Raw genomic sequence first — 20,842 nt, 5'->3', positions numbered from 1 at the left:
GGGCGAATCTGAACAGTTCAGATATACATCTTGGGAAAACCAACGTAAACTACCAGTAGTCAATACTCAGTACACAATAACTGGAAGCACATACTGTATTTGAACTTTGTTTCAATGTTATTGCTAGTAATAATACTTCAAGTATTGTTAATATAGCCAGATAAGAAGAAGGGCAGTTTCCTAAAGCTACTTAAGCATTTCCTTAATTATAATGAAATGCTGTAAGCTGCAAGCTAGGGTGTCTGCTGCATATTCTAAGGGTCATTGGTTCACCAATTATATTAGCAACACAGAAACTCATGAGACACTAGGAGCTAACCTCCCCTTTGAAAGGTTCATAACAACACATACCAGAAATCAGAAGTAGACTAAGAGACTATATTTTCCATATCTCAAGTTTTCTGAATGGCCCACTGTAAAACAGAAAAACCATCAATACCACCACATCCTTAACACTGTTAATTTCTGAAGTGAAGTAGTTTGAAACGGGCAAAATCCATTTTTTACTGCAGAAGACACTAAACTATATGCAGAGTTCTTCTAAACCAGAATGTCTATTCCCTAATCAGGCAAAACTCTGAGGAAAGATTTAGCTTTGAAGCCAGTTCAAATAGTAAGGAGGAAAACAAGAAAAACACTTATTTCAAGAGCTACACAGCTATGGAAAGAGCAGAAAAGCAGGAAAAACATCAGAGTGGCAAGGGGGGGGGGGGACAGGGGGACAGGGATCAACTGTTAATCAACTGCTAATATGGAAAAAATATAAATGCCAGGTATTTTCAAAATACTATTGTGTTCACTATTTTCACTAAGTAATCCAAAACAAATACATAATGACAAAGTCAGAGAAGTTCTAAAGCATATCCTACTCTTATTCTTAATCTTTCACAGAAGTTAAACTAAATATGTTGTTCATGTTTCACATAAACTCATACCTCTTCTCATACCTGGTCTTTACGTTTGCTTCCCTGTCATTTATTTAATGCTCAGGAAACCAAACCATTAACTTGCAACTATATTATTTAGTTGCATATTAGAGCTCACATCTCTATGGAAATTTATATTTTCATGAGCACATATTATTTTAACAGACATGGAGAGTCTGTTCACATGAGGAGGTGTTGCTCGGAACCACAGGAATCTTTCCCTGAACAGCAATTCTGTACAAATCAAAGCTGTAATTATTAAGTGGAGCCTTTCATTCCTAAAGTTTAAAAGAAGGCAGAGTAATTTGTTATAAGGATAAGTAAAATTCAACACAATTTGTGAACAGCACCGAGACACCAATAAAGTAAATCCAAGCTTGACTTACAGCATAGTGTCTTTTAATTGGAACGTGTGATGTTGTGTTTGTAAGACCTAGAGAATACCGTCCCTCACAGAGTAAAATCCAAAACTACTCATTTCCAACATTCCCCTCAAACTGTGCAAATAGTTCTGAAACCACTGACAACAGTTTGTGTTCTGCCCCCCTCAGTCCTGGATGCCCATTACAAGCTGGCTTTTAAAGTCCTGGATTTCAGGAATGCAGATGGCATCAGCAGGCTGTGGAACATCATCTTGATCCAGTCCAAGGTTTTCTGTTTTTCAAGAAATCCTACGAACTTTACCTACAGTCACCTGAAGAACGTTAACATAGCTTCCTCATCTTAAACTCAAATTTTAGAGCGCTGTCACTGGGGACAAAATTTCAGCTCAGAAATAGAACTTCACAATTTTCTGATTCATTCATTGCTAATACATTAGTAATGCGGCAGAACAGCTCCTTCTGCTCAGTCATATGCCAAAGCACTCTTCTCACCACAGGTACCAGCATGTAACTTTCAGGCAGCCAGAACAATTAACATATAGCTTCATAGGCTGCAGTTTAATTTGCTAACTTGATTTTATTTCAAACATAAAAAGCAAATGTCAAAAAATAATCATCAGCCACAGCAGTTATGACTTTTCTCGAATTACTAATCCTCTTGCTTTCCCCAGCTACGTGGCGCTTTCTGGCAAAGTTCCAATAAGCAGGCTTTTTGCTAAATGGAGTGCATCTCTTGAGTCCCTTTGGTTTACTTCTACCAGAAGAAAAATCAATATATATATTAAAAAAGAAAAAAAAAAAAAAAAGAAAAAAACAACAACAACAAGAAGCCAGGTGGGAGGGCAGAGGTAGCCAGCTGCCATTCCCAATGAGAAGGCTTCACCCCAGCAGGCTGTCAACAGTCAGAGAAAGCAACAGGAAAAACTGGGGAGAAGAGCAGCAGAGCAGTTTAGTGGTCTGAGGCAGAAGAGAGTTTAGAAGTACGATCCTCTTGGTTTGGGCAAAGAGGAAGGAGGTGCAAGAGATTTAAGTCAAACTGTGAGGAGGGGCAGAAGCTGAATAAGTAGGGCTGTAGGTAACTGGAGTTAGAAGACGCTACTGGAAACTGAGTTCTCTGAGAGCTAGAACATCAGAAGAGGCTGACTGAGGGACAGAAAATCCTGATGCTTTGGATACCTGCAGGCTCCGGGTATCAGGGACAGCGAGGTCAGGAGATGGAGATCATCGCTGTTTGTCCCCCACCCTAAGAAAAATCCTAGGGGACTGACTACCTTGCCTCTTCCTCCCTCCTACCTACAACAGCTTCAAAGATATCTCTTGGGCCACTCCACAATGTCCTTGCCCCCGCTGTCAGGGGCATGGTAGGCTCAGAGTACTACATCGGGAGCTGGTGGGTCTCGTACTGATACTTCAGCACCTGCAAGACATTCTGCAAGTACCCAACAACTAGAACAATTTCAAAATTTATTTAGATGGAAAGCTTAATGTTGTACGATCTCGCTTCATACATAAAATGTTTTATTCTCATTTGGCTGAGGGAAGGAACTGTTAAATAGCTTTGTCTTCCAAGTTTCTTAGGACAGTTTGTTAAAAAAAGAAATAAAATAAGAATCCTTCAAACATGCCACAGGCTCAAGTACCCTATTCATTCTCCAAAAATATCTTATATTACTATTAAAAATAGCATTATTAATCAGCAACCATACAAATTCTTATAACTACTTCTTCAAGGTATGGTTTTTAACGTGTTTTGTGCTGAAAAGGACACTGACAAGAAATGAAAGAGAACATCTCAAATGTTAAGTCAAAAAGCAAATATTAACCTTTCCATACTTGCTGCCTGAACCACACCATACTCAAGAGATCCCTCTGACCCCAGAATAATCACCTTCAGGCTTCAAGTGCCTTGAGAGCCCAGCACAACTCCTAAAATACCTCTACCCCTGCAGCAACCTTCCCTTTTACTTATAAATGTGTCCCTTACTGCAGCTTAGTACTCAGATCCCTCGAGCTTTTAATTCTCATAACATGAGTTTTGCTGTTTACACAGTACACACCACGTCCAAGCCGTAACTACTACTTTCATTGCATTCAGTGTTCTTTTTCAACTGTTAAAACACTAAAGCCTACTCCACATTTTAAGGTAAAAATTGCTATCATTAACATTGACTTGCAATACCAGCTACACCTATGTGTGTACAAACATAGGCAGCACTGGCGTGCTATGCAGAAACGTCTGCAGTTGTTTTTCTCCATACCCAACAGCCTCTCACCCTCTTCTTGCAACACCCAAACACTGACCGCAAAAATAATCAATTTCCTCCTCAGATACTATCAACATAAAGCAAAATAAATGCATGTAAGGTTCAGAAGCAGGACAGTGCACAAACTACAGCTACTATTTTCTGTCAAAAAGAGGCTATGCCTGCTTGGCTATGCCTCAAATATTTTCCGTCTAGCTTACAAACTTAGCTGAAAAATACAGGCAAAAATAACATACTTTTTAACGTATTGATCTAACTATAAGACAATATATATTTTTGTGTCACAATTCTCCAGAACACCATATGAAAACACTCAATTCTGACCTTTTGCTATATTTTTCATACCAATTTTTACTATGGTTACCTCTGTTTTGAAAATCTTACTTTCAACATAGAAAATTAGATATTGTAGAAGTAACAAAATATAAAAAAGGAGTAGCTTAATCCTCAATCAAACGATGAATTATAATTACAATCACAGGATATTTAAATTTCAGCTAAGATAATCAGCAATACTCCCATTATTTGCTGGCACTCGCATCCTCTCTGCTTCCACCTGGGAGAACTCAGGGTGACCGTGCAAAGCCAGAGACTGCTTGCAGGAATCCGCTGTGTAACCAACAGACTAAGGTAGCTGCAGTTTTTACTTACCCATAATATTTTTAAAAGTTATTATTACTTTTTTTTCCTTCTGAAAGGATACACACACAAAGAGAACAGTGAGTAGTACAGTTACTGATTTAAAACAAATCTTTCAGGGGTGGTCTCCCCTGTAATGTCAGAATCCTGTTATGTTTTCTGTTAGGATGCAGATTACACATTGCACTACAAAGAATTTGATCATCTTGGGACAGAATCTAAAGAAATTTTAAGTGCAGGAGAAGATTATTTTTTTTTTCTTTTTCTAAATAAGTTCACCAAGCTAACAAGAACAGTGAACAAAGATGTGAAGAAGTGACGTGGACACACAGCAACAGCAGGCCTCTCAGTCCGACTTGGGAAGCACAACGCAGGCTGCTGCCTTATAAAGGAAATGTTTCTGTTCCTGTATTTAGCTGAGCCACCCAGCAGAGGAGCTGATACACAATAGTATTTATGCTGAAATCAACTCAGAAAGACATTCTTACATCCTTGCTTCCTCAGGAAATGAAAATCATGTCTCATTACATAGAAAATGAGGTTGCGCTGATTGACTCAGAAGTATTTCCTACAAGATGCGCTGAGGCAACATCACTCCTATCAATGCACGCAGATTAACAAACACTCCAAAGTTCTTTTTGCTTTTCAGATAACTCACAAGATGAAAGCTTTGTTTTCAGAAACCAATTATTGAGCAGATAAAAGACTGAAAATTAGAACGAGTTTTATTTCCTCCCCACAAGTTACCTCGTAAAGACCAATTAACTGCCTTACAGCAAACACGTTACTTCTACAGTCAGCCTCTGCTTTTGAGCTTCGTGATCTGAGACCTTCCCAGTCTTTGCAGACCGAAGAGATTGCATTGGGAAATGCTGCTCAGAACATTCTATGGAGCAAGCTGTGTTCTTACTGCATGGTGTTTCCCACGGAATCACTGGCAGAACTCCACAGAAACGGGATTATGTCTTCAGAACACTGCTGTCAGTTTACATCTAAATCAAAAGTAAAACAGCAAACAGCTGTAAAACTTAGGTGTCACAGACTAAGTCTAGTTGATAGGCCACTAACCAAGCTCCTGTAAAGGACTTCGGTGTCACTTGACTGTTTTAAACAGACTTGGTATTTTACTCCTGATCTCAATTGCTTCATGTGGTATTCCAAGGACCTGACAAATTGCTGCTAAATTCCATTGTAAAGTCTTTACAGTCCAGCACCAGATGAATAACATGGTGTTTGTAAAGCATTTCAGAAAGCTCAAAATATAACATTACTGATGGCATATTAAAACAATTCCTGAGTGACAGTAGCAAAATATTAACTTAATGAAAGGAACAGAAGCCTTCGTTTCTGTGATCTGCTACCCCTATGCTGGATTTACAAACTATTCTTTTTTTTTTTTTTTTTTAGCATGACAATATTCAACTCCATCTGTCAAAAAAAAACACCGAGCCCACTCACAAGGTGCCACACCAGTTTCAGCAGGGCACAGGCACCAGAGATATGTTTTAAAAAGCAACACCTTCCAACAAAAAAAAATTACTCTGGTGGCACATGGTGCCAAATCAGGCCCACATGTTTCAGTATGCGATGCACTGTGCTCCAGGATCCATGATTTCTTGTTATCCCACTGATCGTAAACTCATATAAAAAGTTAATTGCTTTAAAATGTCTTGCTGAAAAATGACAGAGACAGTTAAAAGCCAGTATCTGGTACTGCGTGTGCACAAGAAATCCATCCTCACTTAATTTTGTGTTCCCATATCAGAGTTGCTTTCCTCTCTGCTTAAGTTAGTCTTGCTTCCCGAAAGATTATAAATACTCAGAAAATCAATCTTTGTGATAAAGAACTGTGACACCGCAGCTACCACATGCATTGTACAGCTTCTAAACCCTACAACCTGCCGCACTGCTATTTTGACATGCACAAGATTTTGAACTTGGTAGTTAACTTCCTACCTAGCAGTTTTCAACCAGGAGGACAAAATGTACCAATCCAGGCTGGCAGATACTCAAAGGAAAAGCAACTTGCAATATTCTTAAATATTTTTTCATCTATCCACCAGCTCTGTAGGCAGTAACAGAATGACTTGAGCCGGGACTGAAAAGCTCAGTTACTTGATTTACACCTTGGGTAAGCCAAAGAAACCCAGTCTTTTTCTACCTCATGATCTCCAAGAGTCTGTCAGCGAGGGAAGCTTTATTCCTTAAATCAAACAGTTAAACAGCATCCATCTAAAAAGCTACCAACGCCCTGCTACAACTCTTCCTTTTAACAAAGATGTTCTCTTATAGATAGATAGGTTCCCTACCAACATTATTGCACTGTTCTGTCATTTCACTGGCAACAGCAGCCTCCATATAGACATCCTTGAGACCTAAGCCGCATGCATTTCAAGTACAAATAATTGTGAAAAACCTCTAGGATTTGCTCTTTCAATGTCACTGTCACTCTTTAATACTTTCAGCTCTCCCTACACAGAAGAAAGTCGCTTTCATGATTTAACATTCCCCAAATTTGCAGCCTCTCAATACCCCTTTTTTTTTTTTTTTTTTTTTTCTGTTTTCTAACTGATCACCAATCCTTACTTCTTTGCAGTGTGTAGGAAGTACTCTTATACTTTTAACAGTAAAGAGCTGTTATAGCCTGAGCTATAGCTAAGCCTTCATACTGAGCATTTTAATGAGTCAGTCTGTACAGGACATCACATCTAGTGCTTTATTAGAATTCAGTGTCAATATTTGAAAACTAAAAACGTGCATTTTTTTTTTCTCCCATGCATTGAGTCATCCTTCAGAGAGGCAAGTGAACTGTCTTGCTGTACACTGTTATGGTTTGCCAGTTTTTAAGCAACCAAGCCCACCTCCACCTTCCAAAAGGACAAACCACCAACTTTTCAAATTTTGACTTTAGTTGCAATTTCCTCCTAAGTCTAGTATTTTTTCAAGCAGATGAAGAAAATAAGATTGAACAGTGAAAGGAGATCACAATTAATTCTCCTATTCTGAAATTTCAACCTGCGTTTTTCTGTATCCCGAAAATCACAAACTATACGTGTGTATGCAAATATATACATGTATGTATACACACATTTGTAATACTGCTTATCCTTTAGCAAAAGCCTGTAGTTTATTCTCTACTGCACACCAAATACCTTTAACATCAAAACAAAGGGCTTTTGACTAGAAAAATATTAAATAAAGTCATTTTCTGCTACAGGTTAAGTCACATACAAGTTGAGTTGCACAGTTCCAGCTTCAAATTCATGAAGTTGTTTAGAAGTATTATACAAACAGGAGAGAGAGAGAGAGTCCTTTTCTCCAGGCACAGGTATAGTAATTACTCACAGGAACAGCAACAAAAACACAGAACCAGAAGACACATACAAGTGTTCACAACTAGCAAGTCTGCAGCCACGAAGCGTCCCACCTACCTGTTACCAGAAGCCCTTCCAATGACAGCAGTTCCACGTTTTGCTGAGGGCAGCTCTAATGAGCTGCAGACAGCACAACTCCTAGAGGGCTGCAAGAGGCTCACGTACAGACTGAGCCAGAAATACAAAGCTGGCTAAAACTAAAAAGGGACATGAAAGGTTTGTTCCAGCATCACAAAGAGAAAATACTAGTCCATTAGGTAACAGGGAAGTTCCTTCCATGAAAGCTCACTAGCATTTTTTTTTTTAATATTAAAAACATCTTGGCTTTTTCCATATATGACAGGTTTGACCAGATATTTAATACAATTAACAGACCCAGGGTAGGAATGTGAATCAGAAAACAGCAAGAATACGGAGGTGAGTCATTCGAAGCAGGGCCCACGGGAATTCACAGAACACAAAGAAGTGGCACAAACAACATCCAAATGACTACCTACCAGCTAAGGGTTTAAAAAAAAAAAAAAGCAAACCTATGTGAGATCAGTATAGTACAGCTTGATAAAACACAACACTCGTAAGAACAGTGTTTACACTGACAAGTAGTGTGGGCCAACAGGACCAGAGCAACCAGGTGCTGCTGAGAAGCACCTCAGAGTAAAGAATTTCTTCCTAATACGTAATCTAAATCTCCCCTCTTTTAGTTTAAAGCTGCTACTCTTTGTCCTACCACTACACCCCCCGACACAGGGCCCCTCCCCAGCTTTCCCGCAGCCCCCTTTAGGCACTGAAGGCCACTATAAGGTCTAGCTGGAGCCTTCTCTTCTCCGGGCTGAATGACCCCAGCTCCCTCAGCCTGTCTGCAGAGCGGAGGGGCTCCAGCCCCTTGATCATTCTGAAGCCTCAGCAGAAAAACTCTCCCAAGCTTGGGCATCAGATTGTATTAAATATGCCCAGCTACTATAGAGGAAATCCAGGTTCCAGTCCAAAGGTGGCATAACACCTAGAAAGTATGATTTACAAGTAACATTAGACAGACATAGTTTTGTTTACATCAGGTTAAAGGCTACTGGAAGTTTTCTTGTAGGTTATAAAAAAAAAATAAAAATCGCTTGCTTTGTGTCCACCAAGGTTGAGTCAAAAAATCAGGCTTAACTTGCAGCAAAGATCTAAACTAGGATATATAGAGGGAGCATATGAGATTGCTATTAGCACAGATATAGGTAAGCTCTTTCAGCACTTCATTAACAGTATACAAAGTTTGCTTTATTCCAAAAATTTAGGAATACCTCAACTGCACTCGTGAGGGATGCTGGAGTTATAGATGGATCTCACAGTAAAGACAGAACACATGAGCTGTTAAAATGCATTCCAGGTCTACATTTCTACAACTTTATGCTTTCTGTCATAAAAATGTATTCAATTCTTGATGTTTTACTTACATGTACAGAATGTGTATCTGTATTTGTAATATTAAATTTCCTTTCAAAATTGTTTATTTCAAGAACACATACACAGATTTTTCAGACACTATTACTAAGAAATTTTGCTTAGAAAACCTTGCCATTTTCAGAATGCAATTTACTGCTCCTTTAGTACCTGTAAGCAGTTCTGCTTGCGCATTACAGTGAATACGTCACAAGGAAGGTTTCTCTGTACTCCCTATCTCCAAGTACCACAAGGATTCACTTAGGGATTTATGCTTATAACACCCCTTCCCTAAATCCTGTCTTACATCGATGCCTACTGTTAAAGGGTTCTGGTCTCTCCAGTTTCTTTACCAGCTAATTTGCAGGTAAAACCCAACGTAGGCCTAGAAGTCAAAATGTGCCTATCAATGAATCTCTAAATATAGAAAGACTATTGAAGGACCAGCTGGCATTTAAAAACGATGAAAGCCAAGCCTGTTCTTTGGCATCAGCACTAGCTGGTGTTGCTAAGCTACTGCTGCTGCCCAGACAGTTATACACCATCAGGTTAATTCGCACAGGCCAGTGGTTTGAAGACAGGAGGAAAAAAAAAAAAAAAAAAAAGGAAGAAAAACACACTCAACATGCCTTTTATATCAGTAAATCTCAGATTTCACCATCTACAGCTATGAAGGGTAATACAGCTTGTGTCCATGACCAAACAACATACACATCATGAAGAAACTAGCTTTTCCTGTTCTTTTAGAGTCCATATTACTTCCATTTATGCTGTTAATTTACATTTGTTTGGGTTTGGTGTAACGTAATTATAATGTCAATAAGATGTTTAATGCTATCTACATGTACTTTTTCCCCATCCTTGATGCATTAATTTAGATTTTTATCAAACGAAAACTTTGATAAAAACAACGAGATTCTGCTTCTGTGGGCTAGTTGAGGCTAGCAACTGGAAAAAATCTATCAGCAAATTTGTTTGTCTATTTTTTGGACAGTTAAAGCTACAGCCCATGCGAATAATGTTATTTAGTATGCAATCGCTGTTTAAAAATTCTCTTACGTGCTTCTGGCAGTTTGTATGATATTATATTAGCAGTCCTTTCATCACTGACAACACTTGTGATTTGTAGCTTCCAAATGTGAGCCTGCACTTACACTTTAAAAAGTAACCTCGCTAGCCCACATAGCACCAGTATACTCTTGAACAAACAAGTTGGTTAAAACTTGGAGAAGAGAGAGACAAAAAAATTTAGTTATTGCAAGCGTCTTCTCTATGCTGCTTTTTCACTGGCTTAATTTCATTTTTATTTAGGACATCACCTCTATGCCCTCAGAAAAGTGTGCCACTTGCACATCAGCCTTTTATCTCTGCTGATGCATAAGGAGACAAAGCTACTGGTAAAAGCCAATTCTGATATCTAAAGAATCCCATTCCTCTTGTCAACACTCATTGGCAGAATGAACTTCATGACTAACGTTTCTTGCCGTTCTCATATAACTAAGCTAGAATCCTTGTTAAGATCAATCACAAGGTTAATGCTTTGGGGGGTTGTTTTTCTTTGTGTTCAGAATACAACTGGTAGAAAACTATGCATGAAACATATTTGACTATTTGATAGCAAGCAATGGTTAAGAATTATCATGTTAAATTCTACAGAGATTTTTCTTTGATCAACATTTTCAATGAAGGAGCTAAATGATGAAAAGAAGAGCAATGGAAAGGATCAGAGATCCACATATAATGATAAAAAGACTGCAGGTGTTTAATTTACCGACAGAAGGGACACTCAGTAGCTGCCTTCAAGTATACAGGCAGTTGTTGTGAAATAATAAAGCATATTCCAACGTCCACTGAGAACAGAAGAAGAAATAATGGGGTTTAATGGTACAAAGGAATGCTTCAGGAAATAAGTAAATGGTTTCCAAAACAGGGATAGTTAACAACTGGAACAGACTATCAACAACAACAAATAATAATAAAAAAAAAAGTACCTGCCCAAACTGGTCAGAACAGATGTGATGCTAATCTGAGGAAGAGTAACATAACAGACCAAGAAGTCAACAACCACAGGCAAAGATACCAAGGATGACTTCAAAAGGCACACGCACAGGACAAGAGCTAGAAGCTCAGGCAACTTGAGAGAAGCAGCAATGAACTGCTCCTGGCTTCTCAACACAGGCACTGGGGACTGCTACAATCATCGACGAGAAAGCCAAAAAATGGGATATTCTTCCATAATGAAGAAAAAGAATTCCCTCTAACCCTTTTCCCTGAAAATTTAACCTCCAATTTGTAGAGAAAAATAGAATGAGTAGTCCACTCCTAAAAGATCAGCTTACGTAGTATTAGTAACCTCCAATAAATAAATGACTGTGCAGAAATGATTTTTAAATTTCAGAAGGTTACTTCTATATAACTTACAATTCCCCACAGGATTATAAACAGCAAAACTATACATCTACTAATGCTATGATTATAATCCTAGGTTTGAATGAGAATATTCCTTGCATTATCTGTTAATACTTTCCCCTAAGCTTTACTTTATAACTGAAATAAATAAATTCACTGTCTCTGTAACATCTTAGTTATTCTTAAAATATACTGAGAGGTTAGACTAGAAAAAGTTTTTCTGTATCAGACAAAGAAAGTGAAGAACTCATGACTATGATGATTGTTACAGCTCCCTCAGCGCATCTGTACAACCTTGTTATCCAACGGTACAGCCTATTTATGGCTTTGTAAAACAACAGATCACCACTTCTCAGATGGTGAAATACAGAAGGAACAGGTTACAGAAGGAGCACATTTCTTCAGCAAGTACTTTTGTGACTAAGGAGGTGTGATCCTGTCCGAGAAGGTATGTATTCTCATCTTCCCATTCCTGAGGCATTTCAAACAGCAGCTGGGGGAACAAATATTTCTTCCAGGTAACTGATAGAAGCATCCTTTAACAGACACCAAATGTGCTCATTTTAATACTAGAAATACATTGGATGGTTTGGCACTGAAATTAACAAGAAGTTGATGACTGCTTCTGAGAGATCCACTTTCTAAAACAGCTGCATCAGGTATCTTTTTCTGATGGAGACCCTCCCTCTTTTCTAGTGTGCAAGCCTACCTTTTCTTTTTCAGCCTATTTCTTGGTAGTTTAATTAGAAAATCATGGCATCCTTTTTTCAAAGCAACATTGGTAAAATTAGAAATTCACTATCCATCTTCTTCAGGCTGATCTCCAGAAAAAAAAAATAATGAAAAAAATACTTCATACAAAGCATCGTTTTATGTATTTATACCACCAAACCTCTTATTTCCACAAGAGCCTACTGATTATATTAATCATTGTGCATTATTGTTAAGCTGCAGGCTCCTCGTGGGCATTTAACAAATATAATTACAGTGACTGTTGAATTCTCTGCTTCCTGGAAGCAGAACACTTCACAGAGCATCATATTATTTTTTCACTATTAGACTTTCACATCTTATTCACCTTTAGCACTTTCTTTGGCATGCGTGATGGCAGTCAGAACTTCACATCCATCTGCTTCCATTTTTTGTAGGATTGCCTATGAAGTAGGAGCCGATATAACTCTTAAAACACAGAACCGGTGTCTGGTTGCTCTTAAATCACACAAGGGAAACAAGATGCGTGGTTGAACATCTGCTTTCTAACAGGTAAGAACTCACGCTTACTGCACCTGGTGACTTTGTTAGATGCTGCTGGTATTTCTGACTGCTTTCGTCAGCTGACTGCTTGCTTAAGAGTTAACTTACTGGCCAAATGATTTAAAAAGTTTCAGTGTTTCTATACCATTTCACCCAGAATCCTTCTGCAAAAAAACATGCTCTTTACTTTTGGTCCAATCTACCTTCTTAAAACTCTGGAGAAGGATTACATCAACAGCAGCCCAAAATACTTCTGTCTGAAAGACTTAATTCTGAAGCACTGACAGTACAGGCAAAGGAGGCATTCTTTGGTTTAAATTCTTTAATGTTATACCGTTAACATGCTGAAGCAAGATACCAGAAGTATTCCCAGACGTCCCTAAATTATGGAAATGTAACTTAAAAATTTGTCTCAAATTAAAAAAAAAAATCTCAAATTTTTACTGAAATGCAGTAATGGGCTAGAGCCCAAGTTCTCAAAAAAGTGGCCTAAATGGGCTAATTTTTTTTTAGAATTCAGACTATAACCGATTACTGCATTTTAGTACAGCATTCAATTTGGCATCAGATTCTTTTTTCTGATTACAGTATAGTGGGTACAAAGAAATACATTGTTTAGGGTCTCTCATACATTTCGTAACTATGAACAAAAAAATCCAAGTAATTCCTATTTTCCAGGGCCTCTAGATTCAACCAGATGTAGACATTTTTAGATGGGAAAACTCCATTCTTCACAGACCTGTCTATTTTCATGGGTGTTATGTAAATCATAATAGCTGTGGATGAAGGGAAGAAATTGCCAGAACACCAAAAAAATAACCACCCCCACCACCCCCAAAATAAGAATATCATTTCTTACAGGAACATTAGAGATTAAAAAGTAACCGTCTTTCTCAGTCTGACTCCTCTTTTGCCCATTACTACTTATCTTTGATTTTCAAAATTGGTTAATTAACCAGACAATTCAAGATAATTACTTGTGTACTTTTGGAACCAAAACAGCTGATCCAGAGAAAATGTCAAGTTAACCTCAAACAATTCATTCCATAAGGGAAGCTTTTAAATTGTCAGGACATGAGAGGGAACTGTCAAGTGGATGGACACGTACAGTGCATCGAGTGCTGAATACTAGTTCCATAAGCAAAGATGTACTGCTTCTATGGTTCAATGGTAGAGAACGGCTTTGCTCTCTTGTTCCAATTACCTCACATTCACAAACAAATGAAGGATATGCTGGAACACTGTAGACAGTCCTCATCTAGAGCTGACAGGCATTGTCACTGGGGATTTCTTTTCCTAATAGCTGGATCGATATTTAGGCTTTCAGACATTTTCTTCACAGTAAGTTAGGTGAAGGAAAATAAGCACACAATGTAGGTTAGGGAACATGAGAACACAGTCAGACATCGAAATGGCATTTTGATGTTGATTTTACTTATCATCTGTATAAACTTTTATCGTTTGTACTGTCACTACTGCTTTTACAGTAAAGGTTCCTCTCCATTCAAAGGACAATTATTACATACTAACAGAAGTTAGTCTGTCAGATCACAGTGAGCTCTTTAAGAGCTCAAAGGAAAAGCTGCACTGACTATCTATACTACTTAGGTAGCCAAGAACATATTTACTGAATTAGCATGAACTTCAGAAATAGACGCTAATAATTTTAATATCATTGCTAGTTACTGCATACTGTAATAATATTTCACGGGAACCCAAAATACTGTCTGATGGTGAAGCTTCGTTTCAAATCCATGACTTACCTGATTTCATGAGGAAGGTGGAAAAAATGTAAGGAAACAAATTAATTTTTAAACAACTTCCTATAGGCCCAGATTAATCCCCGTTATAGAAATTGAAATAAGGCAAGAGGTATGGCTTTCAACTACTCTTCTAAAAGGCTAAATTCTCTTCTGCCAAAACAAACATGAAGGACTGGGCATATGAAGGACTTCAGCCTGTACATTAATCTTAATCCTACCTCCCACAGCAACATTACTAATGTCCTTCTGAAAGGACAGCCATTCCTGGTACACTTCCAACCTTCCTGCTTAAGAAGCAACATGGAAAAGATGTCAACACTTGAACCAACCTGCACAATGTTATCTGGGAAAGGAAGTGCACCAGCCATCCCATCTGGCCTCTCCCCCAGTCCCCACTCCTCTCTCCAGGTACCATGCAGCAGGCTCTGTGGTAGCAGTGTCATTGACGTGTCAGAGACACCATGTGATACAGATCTAAGAGAACTCCTACATGCACACAGTGATAATGTGGACTCATGGGCATGAGCTTGTTTTTTTATAGGCATTTCTTCGTTTTTATTGTGCTTTCTAGCTTGTTCTACTTTTAAAATGTTATTTAAAGCACGAAAATAATGTATACCATTCAGACGCTTTTAAATAACCATGCAATCCCCAAAACAACTTTTTTCAAGCATCCTTTACAACCAAATATTTGTGGCTACAACTCTGAGAAATACTCTTCTTTGACGCCCCCTTTTGTTCTTGACTTGTAATTAAAATGTATTTCACATGAAAGAGTATCTATTAAAAATGATTGTAAAACCAAAAAAAAAAAAAAAATCAAATCTAACACACTTTGAGTTAATATTGCTCTTTCAGAAAGTAATTGTGAAGGCAGAAAGGAGTACAGAGGCATCCATTTGGGTTAAGAGAGAAGCTGACCAATGCGTATTCCTGATTCTTATCATTTACAAGATACAACCCTTCAGAAACTAAATACGTTCTCAGCTGCCAGTGCTTCTGTAGAAGCAAACAAGTGGAAACAGTTACTTTTCATGTGGGGATCCCTTATTTTCATTAGGAGTTCACTAAATATATTTTGGCTTTTCGATACCAAACACCAAAATTGAAGCTTCCCACAGAATATTTAAGTGGCCTTTCACCATGGGGAAAAACGCAGAGTTAAGGCAGTAGCTTGGCAGTCAGGATCACTTGAGAAGTGCCTTTGCTTCCTTCACCCCTCACATCCCATAAATGCTCCTCACCTAGCTATATAGCTGCATTTCATTTTACAATCTCATTTTTCACAAATTTCCAAAAGGTATTGGAATCAGCCCCTAGAAAGATGAGGAGATGAAGTTAGTTTGAACCGCCGCTACTTTTGGTATACAATAAAACCACTTTCTTCCAGCATTATTTTCAGAATAACAAAGCAGCCAGCATGCTGCCCAGATGTTCAAAGTGCTAGTTTAGAGCGTGTCCTAGAATGTTCTGGATGGTTGTTTACAGAGTCAGAATCTGAAAACCTCCTACTTTAGTAGTTGACCAACAAATGCTTTCACTGCTGTAACATTCAATTTAACTTTTATGCTAGAACAACAATCAGTGCAATGCATAATGTGGACATAAGTATTTGTGTTTATCACTGATAAAGTTACTCTGACCATTGGCTGTGTACCATCAATGCTAAAATAATACGTTTAATTTTGATTTTTCTTTTAACTAAAAGGTAGTCTTTTTTATTGGAGGCCAAGTACAATAATCTTTTTTAAAAAATGTGAAAATAATGAATACAGGTAAATAAAAACAAGTTTCTTTTGTGAAGAGTGAATGTGACGTTGAAGCTACATGTTCATCATCCCTCAGCATCTCTGGATAAAACACATTCAGTGTAAAAGTACCTGTTTTTTACCTCACCCAACAACAAATCCTGAAATCCTCAGACTAAGCAACACTCCTTTCTGCTGTAAACAGTAGCAAAACCAATCTCGTAAACAAATTATATCCTCACGTTAATATCGTTTTGTTGAGACAGACTCTTGATAGGTGGCAGGATTAACAGAATGGTACAATGAGGATACTGCTTGCTTACTGTGTTACACATGGTGATGGCATTAGAAAGGATGGAAGTTCATACTTAAAACCGAAAGCAAACTTGTATACTTTTATTTTATAAATTAGACATTAAGTTCAGGCTTGTAGCTATAGCTTCAACTATGTGCTTAAATCAAAGTGTTGTCAAAAATCAGAACTCCAAAAGTTACCGTTCTGTTTACCTCCTCCAAGCAAAAAAAAAAAATACACATGCCTGGAAGCACTTAAAATAAAAAAGTTTCTACTTTTTCTCTAGATACAATAAAAATCAACCCTGAATTTGTTAAAATATTGTATTTTTTTTAAATCAGTCCATCTAAGAACATCTCGTCAAAAGTGATGTTCCAGTAATTCAGAGCAGTGTTTATAATTTACCACAATTTATTCTGCAATATATCACATTTTTTTAAAACTCAAAATCATCACACAAACTAAAGAAACATGATTATTTCTATATGCAAACGCCACTCACACACAGCAACTAGTTTAACCCTTTGATGCACTGTATAGCAACTCCAACAACTTTAGGGCTTTTTGTTTAAGTACACCATATTTATACAGAGTTAAGTTAGAAAAAATGAAGTTTTGGGAGAGGGAAAGAGAGGGAGTTGCAAATAGAATTCTCCACTTTATTTTTATATAAATACACTACTGAAATCATTATCCCTATTTTCAGACAGCTCATCCTTTACGGAGCCCTATTATCTCTTTTGTCCTTTGATTCCAAAAGGCACGGGAGCAAGCAGAAAAATGAATTGAGAAAGAACAGCCAATTAAGCATGATAATTCACAACTCATTTCTTCAATAACTTGCAACATACAACTAAAATAGAGGTGCACTAAGTTCAGCAGGTACGAATGACTGGATAATTGACCTTGAAAATTCCCACTTCAGCTAAGCTACTTATCTCTTCCAAACTTTCACAGTAAACTCTAAGTGTTCCACGCGGCTACACAACATACTCAGAAGCAACAAAAGCTGATTTGCCTCCTGAAACAAATATTGCTGGCTTCTGTGGATCTGCTGTTTTCCAGTGCACTGAAGATGAGAAATCTCAAGGTTTGTCCTGGCCCAAGAGTCCCCGGGAGCTTCCCAGTAGCCATTTCACTGTGAATAGTTCAAAGAACAGCAAAGGAAACCCTTGCCTTCTTGTTAATTGTTTCTCTTTTCAGCTGTCCCATGTGCTACCGTTTCCATTTGGATATGGAACAACATTTTCATCCAGAAACATACTTTTTCAAAGCCCTGCCTCCATGAACTCCAGAGAACGTACACCGAACGTACCCCAAGTTTCGTATTCCGTGTGATTAACAGTGCTCATCATCTCCTCTCATATGCCAACACCACAGGTTTAACAGGCACCTAGCAACAGGTTTTAACAGTGTCATTAAATCTTTTTTTTCCCCATCATATCTTATTGTTGTGATATACAAATCAAGAACACCCAGACAAATTAATAATGATTAATAACCTACAGAGAACACCTTGCAGTTTTTCAGACTATTATGAAGGCACGTCCATGAGAGCCCAACACAGGCATTTATCTAGCCCATGTTGCCTACCCAACAGCAGGACGTACATTTCTAATGAGTAAAACCAACAGTGTGTCACACACACCTCCAGAAAGAGTTTAAGATTGCTACTTGACCATCAAACAACTCAATTATTTGTTTCTAACGGGAAAAAATGGAAGCAGTTTGAAAGGAGTGAACATTTATGCCTGACAACAGGCAGACAGGAAAAGGACTCTTACATTAGTATTTACTGCTCTCTCAAGTTACCTACCTCATCCTTAGTTATTTCTTTGGCTATATTTTCCAGAGGGTACCTTAATGCCTTCACTCTTCCCCAGTGATATTCTTCATTTGTAAGCATTACCACAGTTAATTTTTTGTTGAACTCACTAAATACCTCGGAAGGATTTTAGAAAATGCTGTGTAAAGGAATAAGCCTCCAAAAGTTCTTTGGGGCACACCATATTTTAAAACAACTGTGTTATTACCTTATCTCCTGGGACTCAGAGAAAAAAAGCGGTTAGAAGAAAAGTATTGCTCTTCTCTCTTATCTGATAATTTGATCTCTAAGGCAGAATTGTACATAAAAATGGTAAGTTTCCAATTAAGGAAATATGGCTTTCCAGCAGTCTTCCACTATGTCCCCTTACTTTTTGTGCCTTCCACCAATCCCCACCACATGCATCCATGAATCATGGCTTTCTTCTCTATTATTTTTGCTGAGCAAATAACAATCATAAAATTAAATTGGGAAACGTACTTCTCTATGGTTTATATAGCAAAGAGAAAAGCAGAAGGTATCCAAAATTGCAAGATGAGGACGGCGTACCTCACAGCATACTGATAGCCCCCAAAAGTCTCTTCTCACAAACATTACACAATCAAGGGAAAATAAACTACTCTCGAACAAGCTGTGCTTGCGGGAGCACACCATCAGTTGTGTACACTCCGGCTGGGTCTGTCGAGATAAGAAACCAGATCTACCCCAGCTCTGCTGTTTTATTAGCACATTAATATGTAAGAATCGGATCCTTAATTCACACCTCACCGTGACAAACAGCTGCTCGCATAAATCCTCACTCAGAAGAATGTGGTTACTACGATATCAAGGCTACTAGTAAGAACCGGGGTTTCTTCTCAAAATTACCGAAGATCATAGAAAAACCGAGAAAAATATCTACACAATTAATCCAGAACTACTCTTATGTTTTGAAACACCTGGAAAAAAAAATAAGTAACACGCTGCGTGTGAAGGTACTAGGCAGGTATTTCTGAAATCGCACCATTTCTGCCACACACTCCGAAGCGCATAACCCAAATCACTTATCTGACACTTGGGGTTTCTAACGAGCGCTCGAGAAGCCGAAAGCACTCCAGCCTGTTGGAAGAACTGCGGAGAGATCCTCGAGGCCAATTAAGCGCTTTGGTTGCGTCCCGTGAGGTGACCCTTCCCCGGCAGCTCCCGGGGCCGCTCACCTGCCCCTCGCCAGCCGCCCCCTGTCCTCGCCAACCCCTTTGCGGCAGCAACTTCCCCGCGCCCCCCGGGGCGATGCGGGGACCCGCTCGGGGACCCGCGACTCACCGAGAAGCCGGCCCAGAAGGGGCAGGAGTGGCGGACGCGGGCCGAGGTGGTGAGCGCCAGGGCGGCGAAGCTGACGGCCACGATGAGGCAGCCGAGCGCCATCTGCGTGACCCCCAGGGCCAGCATGGCCCGCGAGCGGGCGCGGTGCTGCCGCAGGCGGGACAGGCTCCGGGACAGCGCCGCGGGGCTCAGCGAGCGCGCCCCGCCGGGGGGCCCCGCCGGCACCGGCACCGGCATCCTCCGGGGGGCCCCTCACGGCGAGGCCGCCCGGCGCCGCCTCCCGCCGCCCCCCGCCCGGCAGCCGCGGCTCATGGAGGAGGAGCTGCCCCGGGCAGCGGGGAGACCCCCGCGGGCACGGCCCTGCCCTGCCCTGCCGGGCCCGGCCGGAGAGGGGCGGCCGCCGCCGTCTCCTCCTCTCCTCCTCCTCCTCCGCCGCCGCCGCCCGCAGCCGCCGGGGAGGGGGAGCCCGAGCCCCGCGCTCCGTCCCGCTCCGCCCGGGGAGGGAGGGGAAGGGAGGCGAGGCCGGGCAGCGGGGGGAGGGCTGCCGGCGGCCAATGGCGGCGGCAGGCGGCGGGCGGGGGGCGAGGCCCGGGCCCCCGGTACCCGGCGGCGAGAGGCAGAGCCGGGCGGGGGGCGAAGCGGCGCGGCCGCTGCTCCGAGGCGGCAGCGGGCACCGGAGCCTCAGCCCGCAGCGGGGCTGGCAGCGGGCACGGGGAACGGCCCGGCCCTGCCCGGCCCCCCCGGGGCACCGCCGGGTGCTCCCCGCGCCTCAGCAGCGGCACAGGCGGGCAGCGGGTCGGGGGGAAGCTGGGAGGAACCTGGGGGCAGCGCAGAGCGAGGCCTGGCCCTGAAAATAAACAAAAAAAACACCGCCACCCCCATACCCCCACACAGGGGGCTACTTGTACTACCCCAGGTAGTAAAATGCGGACAGGAGCAGCATTGTTCTGGACAGCAATGAGGATCCCCACCCTGCACACCTGTAATACTGGGGTACTCAGACAAAAAAGCTGCAAACGCCACATCTAAATAAGACTTGCATGTCTGTTCATGACGTCCTTGCTCTTGTCTTTCAATAAATGTTCATTGTGTGAAGTACCTTGTTTCTTGAAAAGGCAGCGGGGAAGCACACTTTGACAACAGCTCCAAAGGTTATGTCCCCTGTTTTATCATAACATTCCTGTATTTTACTCTATGAGAAAAACAAAGCTTGCTGCTTTCAAGTTAAATCACTC

At 40.3% G+C, this 20,842-nt stretch overlaps 1 protein-coding gene across 1 annotated transcript in view; it reads right to left on the bottom strand.

Moving 5' to 3' along the window:
* Positions 1 to 19,733, bottom strand: part of ENTREP2 (endosomal transmembrane epsin interactor 2) — a gene marked incomplete at its 5' end in the record, with an annotated part of 130,909 nt that extends 111,176 nt beyond the window's left edge. The window contains one exon of the mRNA XM_084293177.1: positions 19,608 to 19,733. Within this exon, the coding sequence (XP_084149303.1) occupies positions 19,608 to 19,733 (126 nt within the window). The remainder of the gene's footprint in view (positions 1 to 19,607) is intronic.
* Between the last annotated feature and the right edge of the window lie 1,109 nt (positions 19,734 to 20,842).

The sequence above is a fragment of the Netta rufina genome, assembly GCF_964035555.1.
Source record: "Netta rufina genome assembly, chromosome: 11".
Taxonomy (NCBI): Eukaryota; Metazoa; Chordata; class Aves; order Anseriformes; family Anatidae; genus Netta; species Netta rufina.
Note: the sequence above shows the minus strand (reverse complement) of the source record. Positions and strands in the feature narration are given on the sequence as shown.